Genomic DNA, 12865 nt, shown 5'->3' on the forward strand with positions numbered 1-12865 from the left:
TAGGAGGGAGAACAATTAAAAAATAATAATAGATATGCTATTTATGTACCTTGTAACTGTAGCTTTGTATATAACAATCTTTTTCATACTATTACTTTATTTTATTTTAAAACCATCTTCATTGAAAATTTAGAATTTCTTTTGCAATTTCTTTAAAAGTCTCCATTCTGAATATTCTATGTTTTAAAAAGTAAAACAAAACAAAAAAACCAACAGAAAATAAGTTTTCAACTTCATTAATAATGATTTATTATCATTGATTCTCCTAAATTGACTTTGTTATGCAAGCTATCGGAACTCTGATTTTTTTTTTTTTTTTAGATTTTTGTTGTAATTATCTAAATATTTTTGTTCTTGTACATATTCTACCTTTGTTTTGAAAGATTTTTAATTTTGGAATTAAATTTTCATGTTCATAATGGTCTGTGCATGATATTTGGTGTTTTCATGCTAAATTTCTTACCAGCCTGTACATATTATCATACAGGTTCATTTTTCCTGTTTCGCTGAAATAAATGCTTCTTCCCTTTCCCATGTCTTTTATGTGCTTTTCTGTATCTGCTTGCATCAATGCTCTGAAAAGCTCACAGTTGTCAAGTTTATTTTTTTCAAGAAATATTGAAAGTTATGAAAGGTATGTGGTGTTCTCAAATTTAGTAGTTTTTTGTTATTTCGCATTTGAAAAGTTAAATTACTTTTTTTATTGTACTTCCCTGAAAAAATTGCTTTGAATGAGGAATAAATTAGAAGGAATAATTATAACAGATTTCAAAACAATTTTTTTTAGTCAAATAATATATATATATTCCCACACTTTATTTCATTTATTATTTGTTTCAAATGGGTAGTGCATAATTTCTCTCCCTTTTTCTTTTTTTTTTTTAATATTTAAAGCATGAGTTTTCAATAGCCAAATTTTAAATTAATATATATTAAAAAAATGTTAACACTAAAAGAATAAATTTACATTTTGTCTTTATAAGAAAGGGTCGCATCCTTTGTACACAGAATTGAAGATTTAGAATTTTTTTGTTTTCATTTTTATGGTATATTTTGAAGAAAAATACCTGATGCAGGCATTTCCTCATAGTTACCATTGCATCATTTTGGGATGATTCAAGAAATACTTAAATTTTGATACATTGATAATTCAGTAATATTTGATTCCTGTTGTTGCTATAACCCTGAACAATTATTTCTCTCTCATAAATCTATTTGAATTTTGTGTACTGTCACAAAATAGATGAATCTGTTTTTATCTTGCAAAAAACTGTAAATGTGATATTTTTCTATTTTTAGTCAATCACACATGATAGTTGTTTTTTTTTTTTTTTTAGAAACTAAAGGAATATACAATTCCTTACTTTCTGATTTTGGTATTTTTCTTATTGCCTTTTTATATCTTTTTTTGTCATGATTGGTCAGTACCTAAATGCCACTCCCAGACTTCTCATACCCATTTCAACATCTAGACCCTGCCTGCTCTTCTTCCTGAACTAGTTTTCACTCCTGCCTGTATTCCACTCCTCTGTCTTCAGTCACCAGTGCACACTGTAAACTGACTGATTTCTTGAAGATGTAGCAGACATTTAAAGCAAACTAATGTGTTTCAGGAATTTTTCCACCAAAAAAGGTAAATTTGCCTGCTTCATGAATTATGTTGCTCATAAGTTGAAAATCTCTCTTATCCTGAGATCCAGCATAATGTCTGTGTACGTCAGACTTGAAAGGTACTCATAGAGAAGCTTAACCATGGTACTTTTTTTTATTTCAAACATATGCAATGCTTATCAGAAAAAGCTATGAGGTTTGAAGGGAGTCGTAGTATATGAATGTGTAGAGTGGAATCAGCACAAGTTAAAGTTTCACTTGATAAAAAAAGGTCAATAAATCTATTTTTCTCCTGACTGGATGCAACCAGAATGTTGGATGGTCATTGATTTATATCTCTGTATAATGACTGGGAATTACTTTCTTCGGATTCCAAGTTTACGTCATCCTGCCAAACACTTTCTCTTAATTCCCTAGTGCTTCAATTCCCTTTTATTACTAAAATGTTAGTAATAGTGGCAAGCATCAGTTTATAACTCCACTTCAGGATTTGTACTTATGAATACTAAGGGCCACCAGTCTAGGAAAATACTTTCTGTATTTTTTGGCTCTCTTAGGCTTGGATTTTTTGTTTGTTTTTCCCTACGGTATTTTGAAAATTTAAGACACCTCGTAAGAAAAGAATGTTTTGCTTTCTATTATGGTAAGACCTAATAATGTCTTTGATATTTTTCATGTATCATGAAAATATGATTTAGTTCAGCTGAAAAATAGGTTAGTACAGTCTGAAGTGTTGCAACATTTTAATGCTTACACATTTTGTGATTTATTGAGTCAAGAGTTTTTGCTTGAAATAAGCATCAACTTATATCTGTTTAATGGGTTGGGCACTTAGTACACGTTCTTGGGATGCAGATGAAGTAGGAAACTGCTTTGTAAATAAAAGGTCTGAAAAAAAATGTTTTGGACAGTAGAAGACTATACAGAAAAGCAGCAGATGCCAATAGGAAATGACTTAATGTAGGACTGGAAAAGTATTAAGAGAGTATTAATAACTTATTGATCAGACTTCTTAACAAAAACTTTTTATGCATAACAAAACATTATAATTATTAAATAGCAACACAGATACTATTGTAGCCCTTATCCAAACTGGTCAGAGTAAAGAATAATAAAAGAGCATGGAGTTAGAGCTAAGAATTCCAGAAACGGTTGCAAGATTTTCTTTAACAAAGTATAAAAAAGCATTAACATAAAAGATAAAATGTCTGAAGATTACTGAAATGATTTTATAGAAAAATATGCAAGAATGTATCAATGAGCTGGAATGTTCAGTGAAGAAGATCCCGCTGGGCTTATTAAGTAAAAGAGGCTCAAAAGCATGAATTGACAATTACATTTCCTCCCTGATATCTCATATATTTAAATTCTGTCCCATATAATTCAGATTTGCTTGTAATGGAAGGTAGAAACAAAAATGTTTTCAAGAATCTTGTCAAGATTCCATAGATGGAGGGATGTGTAGACTGTAAATATCTGAGTGACTCTAAGAGCAAAGGTCTACAATCTGTGTATGTGAGCATTCCAAGCTACACTGGAATTTCATCATGCCTACAAAACAGGCCTTGAAGCTGTGTAAGCACTGCTCAGCAGTAATGAAAATATCTCTGTGTTTTAACACTGTTTTGAGCACAAATCCAAAACAGACTAGTTAATGTGAAGAAAATATGTTTTGTCTTAGCATACCTTCTGCTTGGCCAGTAGCATGCTTTTTTAAGGAATTCTCATTTCACCTGTGGAAACTGCTTTCCTTACAGTTACTTTCTTTGAGATATTTCATATCAATTGTTTGAGTTTATTAACAACTATTTTCATACATTGTTTTTGCTCTGACACCATCTCTGCTTCTGAAGAATTATTCAATGATCCTTGTCATTTAAATGACTTTCAACTTTAATGTTTTCTGTTAGGTCTTTGTTCTTGTCAGTACTACATCTAGAAAAGCTATTCTGGAGTTTTTTTGCTTATCTGTTGTTTGAAAAATTTCTGTCAAATCATCCTAGTAGTTTCTCCAGACAATTAATTTTATGTTCCTTGTTAATTGTATGAAGATCAGTGATGTACTTTTTATAAATATGACTGTAATCCTATCAATAGAAATATATAAAATCAGACTCAGCAGAGTCTGAATTCAGTGTTTTATTTTATTTAAAAAAAAAAGTGTAAGAGGCAACAGGGGAGCAAATGTCTTCTGAATACACTTCCTTTAAGAACAAGATTTCTCCCTGCATTTTCCTTTGCATTTTTTGGGCACAATCTTCTATACTCAAGTTTCAGTTTTATGTAGAGTTAATGTTCAAATCATGGGAAACCTCAAGACAGAGGTTTATATCAGAAATGTTAACAAATCATTATTAAAGATGCCAGATGCCCATGCAATGAGATGCCTTTAATGCCACTGAGTGCTGATGTAGAGATTTAGGACTAAGAGTTTTCCTAAGTTGTCCAGGAGAGTTTTTTTCTGGTTATTAACTGAGACTTGTATTTGATAGAGTGTTTGGATCTACTACCATTTGTCTTACCTTACTTGGTTCTTATTTTTTTTCATTGTAAAAAATGAAAAAAGTCTATCCCAAAGGTGAGAAAAGACCGAGTTGCATATTTAACCTATCAAATACAACTTGAATATTCACGTTATATTGTAACAGAAAACTACTGTTTGTTTTTTGTATTTTTCCCTTCACCTTTGTATTTGAGAAAGGCCATCCTACACTGAGAAACAGATGTACAAATCTTATGTTTTGCTAAATGTTAATTTTCTTCCCATAATTATGATTGTTCTGTCATTCATTTTAATTTGTTTGCTTTCTGTTTGCCCACTTAATGCAAAAAAGTCATATTGTACTTTAATTTAAACATAAGAAGAGAAATATTTGAAGAAATTAAATTCAGTTTTCATGGAATGTGTATCATAAAATTTACTTTTTGAGTTAATTTTTTGGGTTTTGCTGCAGTCTTGTAAATGGCAACTCATAACTTGAGACAGTAGTGCAATAGGTGCTTTCATTAAATTTTTCCTCCCCCTGTGGGCTTTTGATATTTTACTTAACAAAACAATGAAAAAACAGTTAAAATACTTGTATAAAGTATAAAATCTAATACTTAAAATATTTGACTGATATTTGGAGTTTTAATTTTTTTTTCATTTGCCAAAGTACATTGTTTCTGCATTTTAACAGTCTACATTGTCCATTCAAACAGTACATTTGACATTAATGTATGATGCAATTTCTTAAGGATCACATTTAAATTTTGTTCTTATATGAACTCCTTGAAGGTATGTCTACAGTGTTTAGAGTGTAATTTTTTCAAATAAATATGGGAAAGAGAATCTTCTGACTAAATTCACTTTGAAGATACATGGAGACTTTATACAGACATAATCAAATCTAAAGGATTGTACTTTTCTTATTAGTTCTTTGTACAGGGAGTGGTATCATAACTGTATACGCATCTGTGCACATGGCTGTGTACCACTTAAGGCTAAAACAAGAAGAAAGGTGTGTGGGCACTCATTATCCATTCTGCTTTTTTAATACTTACAGGAAGAGCCATATGTTATGTTCAAGAAGTCTGACAAACCCTTGTATGGAAATGATCGATTTGAAGGTTATTGCATTGACCTCCTCAGGGAGCTGTCTACTATCCTTGGATTTTCCTATGAGATTAGACTGGTGGAGGATGGAAAATATGGAGCCCAAGAAGATGCCAGCGGACAGTGGAATGGAATGGTTCGTGAACTAATTGATCATGTAAGTTAACTTTTAGAAGCTTTCCAGTATCCATTTAGATTTCAAATCTGTCTGTACAAATTGTAAAACTTTTATGAAAATGCCATTTGAATACTACTGTCTTCAAAATGCAGATGTTTAAAGAAATAGTGCAAGTAAGTTCATATCCATTATTTCTTCAGCGTGGAATTTGTTTGTTAAATGAAACATCTCTGTTTTGTGTATAGAAGTGTGTGTTTTGGCCAAACTGGTTTAACTCTTCTGTGACGTATGCCTAAGACAAAATATGGAATAAAGTACTTAGAATTTATTTCTAAGAATGATGCAGAGGTTTTTATAACGAAATATATGTCTTCAATAATCAATAGAGGTCAGGTCTCTTCTTCTGATAGTGGATCTGAGATTTTGTCTCAGAGAAATTTCTGTGCATGTAGTGTCCCCCAGGGATCAGTGTTGGGCCCAGTTCTGTTTAATATCTTTATTGATGATCTGAACAAGGGGATTGAATCCATCGTCAGCAAATTTGCAGATGACACCAAGTTGGGGGGGAGTGTCAATCTGCTGGAGGGTAGGAGGACTCTGCAGAGGCACCTGGACAGGCTGGATAAATGGGCTGAATCCAATGGTATGATGTTTAACAAGACCGAGTACAGGGTCCTGCACTTTGGTCACAACAACCCCATACAGAGCTACAGAGTGGGGACAGAGAGGCTGGAGAAAGGGACCTGAGGGGTTCTAATCAACAGGAAGCTGAACATGAGCCAGCAGTGTGTCCAGGTGGCCAAGAAGGCCCATGGCATCCTGGCCTGTATCAGGAATAATGTGGCCTGTGGGACCAGGGAAGTGATTCTACCCCTGTACTCGGCACTAGTTAGGCAGCACCTTGAGTCCTGTGTCCAGTTCTGGGCCCCTCAGTTCAGGAAGGACGCTGAGGTGCTAGAGAGTGTCCAAAGAAAGGCAACAAAACTGGTGAAGGTGCTGAAGCACAAGTCCTGTGAGGAGTGGTCAAGGGAGCTGGGGCTGTTTAGCTTGGAGGAGAGGAGGATCGCTCTCTACAGCTACCTGAGGGGAGGTTGGAGCAAGGTGGGGGTCAGTCTCTTCTCCCAGGCAACCAGCAGCAGGACAAGAGGGCACGGTCTTAAGCTCTACCAGGGGAGGTTTAGGTTAGACATTAGAAAGAAAATTCTTTACAGAGAGAGTAATCAGACATTGGAATGGGCTGCCCAGGGAGGTGGTGGAGTTACCATTCCTGGAGGTATTTAAGAAGAGACGTGATGTGGCACTTAGTGCAATGGTCTAGTTGACAGGGTGGTGTTAAGTCATGGGTTGGACTTGATGATCTCAGAGGTCTTTTCCAACCCAGTTGATTCTGTGATCCTGTGATTCTGTGATTCTGTAAACACAGACATTATTTGATATTAATCTTTCTTGAAATTTTAACAATAAAATGCAAGCAATAAAACAACAATATCCACATATACTGAAGGAACAAAGCAGAGTCAAGACAGACACCATTACAATTACCTGTAAATGAGTAAGAGAGGCATTACTTCAGGTCTTTTAAAGCATACTTTCTTCTTTGGTTGTACCAATTGAATTTAGTCCCTTAGAAATATTTTAATCAATTTAAAAATTATGTATTATCCCTTTCTGCATTTATTTGGGTAAATTACTTGATAGCATTTTCTCTATAGACATGTGGTCAAAGACTGAGATGAAACATATTCTGCACATCACTGTTATTTAAAATAGGAAAAAGAGAAGACTATTTTATAGTTAATTCAAGTGGAACCTCTTAATGATGGTAGAAACTACATGAATAGCTTGAAGAAAATATTCCCTAATCTTGTTTCAATTTGCTTTAAGATTTTAGCAGATGGGAAGAACATGTGCTAATCAAAATATTCACATTTACTAGGAGGGTTGTTCTTCATGCTTTTTTAGTAAATGATAATCTGGTATTGGTGTTGCAACAGATGTTGATTATGCCTGGCTTCACACTTTTAAGAAGAATGCGTAGGAGTATTACAGTTATATTATCTTTAATGTGTGTATGTGTTATACCTAGTACGCATACATAGAAAACAAACATATTTAGCTACACTCTCTGTGCCTCTCTATACACGCACATTTTTATACATGAATAAATGCATAGGCCTGTTTAACTCTTAGACTTGATGGTTGCTAGGTAATACCATCATCTGGAACTAATTTTTCATGATTGAGGTGGATTTTGTGGAAGTATATACTCAGAAGCAAAAATAAATCACATTTTTATATGCCTTTTATTATTCAACCTTAAAAAATTCTAAAAAAGAACTGGTATGGCCTCCTAAGCTTTTCACTAAGATAATCTTGAAATAAAATGCATTTGAAGAAGTTGCACACAGTAAGTGTGTGGAACTATAGTTTTCCTTTCCTTTCCTCTTGATAACACAGAATGAAACAGGTGTTCTCTATTTCCATAGATAATATATAACTAAATGTAGATTAAAATTTAGTTTGCCTTTTGAAATGTTTTTTATTTTGGAATCAGAAGAGTTTAGAAACTGTATTAGTACATCATGGAAGATGTAGTACAACTTCATAATCTGGACCAGAAATTTTATGAGTCTCTCTCAATTTCTCAATTGTTAAAATTTTCCTTTATTTTTTTTTGTTTGGTTTTTTTTTTAATCTATTAGTATTTTGTAATATATTTGAATACATGCAATTTATTTATGCATCAATGCCCTTTATTTGAATGCATGTCATTGGTACATTTTACTAGCAAGCAACACTTCAGACCTCAGAACTGATGCACGAGAATTTAGTGAAAAAAATCCGGACAGACCGTTACCACATTTGATGCTTTCATATGGTTCGCACTTCCCATTGCCCGGTAGCTTAACTTTTCAATCTTTCTTTTCCCTTAGAGAATATTTTTAGTGTCAAAAAGGCTCTCTTTTCTATAAAGTGATTTAATAAACTCAATTACCATATTTTTGAGAGGTAAAATGATTCTGTGTTTTTTAATTTGAGCTTCTAATTAAAAGAAATAGACTACAGAATAAAGATAGTTCTTAAAGTGGCCATACATCTATTGAAAAATGTTTTAAGAAATTATTTTCTTTTTATTTGCTTTTTATAATTTATCTCTCCATCAGTTAAGTTCAGAAAGAAAGGTTACTATGCTGTAGCATAGTATGTATTTGCAACGGTAATGAGTTCACATTTATAATCCAAGAATAAAGTGCATAATTTTTATATATTATTTATATAGAAAGGAAGATGTACAATTTATATAAAGATAAAAAGTACTAAATAAAATCTAAAATTTAAATAAGCTGTTTAAATCCATGCTTAGTCACTTTTCGTAAGTGCTTGAGCTCAAAAGTTTAAGTGAAAAAAAGATGATGCTATCTGAGCTGAGCTCAGCATATTATGTCAGTCTCAGGCTTGAAATTTTACAGTGTGAACAGAGGCTGAAGTGTTTACATCAGGCTTTGTTTTCAATCTCCTTTCACATAGTTTACTCACATTTCCTCTTTCTTTGACTGTTTTACTCAGAGTTCACATACTCATTCTGATATTGGTCTCCAAACAATATGTAGTTTCCTTTTGAATAAATAATAACTACTGAAAGTGAAAAATTAGTTCATTGGTTCCTTCCCTTTGATGACTGATTGATAATGAATTCTTGTAGGAAAAGACAGAAATCTCTAGAGCTGCAAATGCAAGAGAAATATTCACTAGGACAGCAAATATAGATGAGATTTCTCTATGAATAAATTTTAAATTTAGTTTCTCCAGTTAAGCTGTCTGATTTCTTTGTCACAATTTTACATTCAATATTTTATCCACTTCTCAGGTTAATTCAAGATATGAGTGTTATATATTTGAGGGAGGGGGAGCTAAGTTCCAGGTATTTCCATATTTTATGGATGCCTTCTTCATAAAAAAGTATTCTTTATGCTGACTTTCTGTCTTTGGTTCAAGAACTGTCTGAAAGGAGAGATTTACTGAATTTATTTTGAACTAAATTATAAATGAAAATATATAATTTTGCTTTTTTTCTGTTCAACATTCCACTTTACACAGCCAAAATTACTTAAAAACATTCTTATAGTTGGGTTCTAAAGTAGGAATGAAATTACTGTTTTATACTTTGAAAGAAACATAACTGGAAAGTGATTTGTTATTATATATACAGTATTAAAAATAACCTTTTTTAAGCACTTTGGATGATTCTTCTACAGCACAAAGCTTATGCACTACAAATAGACTTCAAGGCTTGGAGATCTTTTATGATTCATAAATAATCACAGAAAAGGTCCAATTTTTTAGATTATGATTGCTCTTTTACTACATGTGAGGATTAAATTGGAACTTTCTATCTCAGAAGAGTAGGATTTTCAGCTTGGAGGAATTTTACACAGTTGTACAATTGAAGAGCGTTACTTAATTTGAGTTAACTTTAGACATAGCATTGTTTTTGACCACTGTCTTTTGAATTTTTTTTAAATCAATATCTTACTTTTTAAAAACAGTATTAGTAAAAACAGAATAGCTTCAGATGTTTGTATAATCAGTTTAAATGCATCTGGAGACTTCTTCCTCCAATAAACTGTTTTTTTTGTTTTGTTTTTTTAAATTTTATTCTTAATTAAGATCCTTATGTTCTCGAACAGTTATAGTCCAGCTCTTTGTATTATTGTGTAGAACTGAAAAAAATCTTCTAATAAGTGAATATATAGACTTTTGGTGGCTTCTTTTTTGAACCAGTGAAAGATATGAGTAAGGGAACTTAACTTTCTTCCATACATTTCTCTCCATTTCAAATGTTACATCATCACACTGTTTAGACTCTACAACTTTCCTTCATACTTACAGGAAGTTTTACCATACAGAGACTCATAAGAAAAGACTAAGGAGCACCTCTTCCCTCTTCTCCTTTTAAAGTTCATGCAAAAGTTCTGTCAGTTGAGATTTCCAATATAATGCAGGACAGTTCAGCTGTGCCTCTTTTATTAGTTAAAATCTCAGAATGTTTGATGGTAGCAGGGAGTTGAGACTCCTTAGGAGAAAGAAAGAAAGACCGAGCACTGTGTCCTTATTCATCAGCATTATATGTGCTCAACAATAAAAGCTATGGTCTGTCAGTGCTCATTAAAGCACCATATCTGCTTCATAGTTTCCTCATTGTATTAGTGGAAAAACTGCTCTCATGTCAACGTTTTCAAAGCCATGTATAACACAAATCCTACAGATTTTTTTTGATCAAATGATGGTCCTAAATTAATGTACTGATTTACTCATGTGGTACTACTTATTGTACATTATTATTATTAGTCCATTGTCAAAACATTCCTCCGAAGAGAATCACTGAATTGTAACACTTTATTTAAAAATAATTTTTTTTCTTTTTATCAAATAGAATGCTGCATCACCTTCTCCTTTCTGTATTTCTCAGAGTGGCTTAGTTGTTTTCAAGTCTCCCTTGATTTTTTCTACAGGCTGCTGTGCTAGTTGTCATCATCAGGTTCAAATTTTGCAGGACTACTTAGCAGATGCAGAATATCAGTAGTGCCTTCAGAAATGTTTTGGCTTACTTATTTGAATTTGGAAAATCCAGGACTTTGGCGGAGTGGTTTATTTCTCTTCCTTTTTGGCCAATATTTACGATCCCGAAGTGTCATTCATTTCATATTTCTTTAAAATTATTATAGATATCATAGGTTAAACAGATGCATCAACTGAGAAAACATAAAAAAAAGAGGTTGTGAATATGAGACCAGTGGGCATTCAAAAAAAAAAAAAGAAAAAGATTTTCCAAAGAATGTCTTTGTATACGATAATATTTGAGTCCACTGCTGATAAATTAAACTGGTACTAGTAGAAACATAGTGAACTAGTTAATGTTCCAAGATCTTGCTTAGTATATACAAGAGCTATTTCAGACTATTTAGGCCATAATTTTAAAACATTCTCCTATATTGATCTTTCAAAATATTTATTCCAATCACATTAACAGTTACAAAATTATCAGTTTAAATCTAGAAATGGTTATTTCTCTGTCAGGTCATGGACCTGAGTCCAGCCTGAGTGCCATCACAGGGCATGTGCATGACAACCAGGGGCATGAGGCTCAGGCAGCATGGGTTTGTGAAAGGCAGGTCCTGCTCCTTCTGTGACCAGGTGCCCTGTTTAATGGATGAGGGAAAAGCTGTGGACGTTATCTACCTAGACTTTAGTCAAGTCTTTGGTGACATTTCCCACAGGATTCTCCTGGAGAAACTGGCTGCTCATGGATTGGATGGCTTTCCCCAAGTCTCAGCTGTGGCCAGTCCTCTTTAACACCTTTATCAATGATCTGGATGAGGGGATCAAGTGCACCCTCAGTCAGTTTGCAGATGGCACAAAGTTAAACAGGAGTGTACGAAGGCTCTGCAGAGGGATCTGGACAGTCTGGATTGATGGGCCAAGGCCAATCATAGGAGGTTCAGTAAGGCCAAGTGCTGGGACCTGCACCTGTGTCATAACAATCTAATGCAATGCTACAAACTTGGAGGACAGGGGCTGGAAAGCTGCTTGTCAGGAAAGGCCCTGAGGGTGTTGGTTTACAGCATGTAGTTATCATGTAAGTGTAGATAATGTAACAGGTTTATAAGCTTATATCAAGGGAATTCCAGTTGGACTCACTTCCCTTCTAATGGGATTCAAGCACACCAATACACCAGGAGTTGTGGTGGGACTCAAACCCACTAGTACACCACTGTTTCTGGTGGGACTCATCTTTAATACACTGAAGTAATATAGCTCAGTATAAAAGATATAATAACATACACTAAACTCTGAGCACTCACAAACCACTTGTGTTTTAGTTTGAATGGATATCAGTGACAGCAATATAAATACTCAGCTCAGCAGAAGGTGTAACATTTTACTTATCTTCAAATGGTTTTCACCTTCAGAATACATAAATCTATCTTGATTTTAGAGTTTCTAAGTCTTCTTTTCTCATAGATTTCATTACAAAATGCCTTGTTCAGCTATAAAGCTTTCACACTATATAATAATTTCTCCTTTTCTTCTATGAGTTTACATTGGATACACTGAGCACTTTTACATTACAAAAGTGGAACTTAAATTATTATTTAATATATAATAATTAATTAGGTGTCTAAGCTCCTTGTAAGTACAAAACTTAAGCAACATTTCTGACAAAATATGTGAGACTTAGTTAAATTTTTTTCAAACCTTAGGTCCAAGCTAGCATCCACAACTGAATCTAAGGTGTCATTTGATGAAAATTTCCCTTATGCTAGATGTATTGTACCTGTAATAAATTTGACCTCTGACACTTAGGGAAGATGATGTTTTGAGGGCAATATTCCATAAACAACATAGTGTTTTGGCAAGTTTGCAGTTCAGCTACAGTTGCTTGAACCAGCGACTGGTGAATATAGATAGGTGGTAAGCTGAATGACTATGAATTTCTGCTGACTGACCTTGTTTTTAATGTTTTTCTAGTATCTTGGCAT

General features: G+C 33.4%; 1 protein-coding gene across 1 annotated transcript in view; it reads left to right on the top strand.

The window, feature by feature from the left end:
- Window positions 1-12865, top strand: part of LOC127466854 (glutamate receptor ionotropic, kainate 2) — a 246679-nt gene that overhangs the window by 220263 nt on the left and 13551 nt on the right. The window contains exon 11 of the mRNA XM_051778199.1: window positions 5157-5363. Coding sequence (XP_051634159.1) covers window positions 5157-5363 — 207 coding nt within the window. The remainder of the gene's footprint in view (window positions 1-5156; window positions 5364-12865) is intronic.

The sequence above is a fragment of the Manacus candei genome, unplaced genomic scaffold, assembly GCF_025592945.1.
Source record: "Manacus candei isolate 608988 ecotype Guabito, Panama unplaced genomic scaffold, ASM2559294v1 h1tg000011l, whole genome shotgun sequence".
Lineage (NCBI taxonomy): Eukaryota > Metazoa > Chordata > Aves > Passeriformes > Pipridae > Manacus > Manacus candei.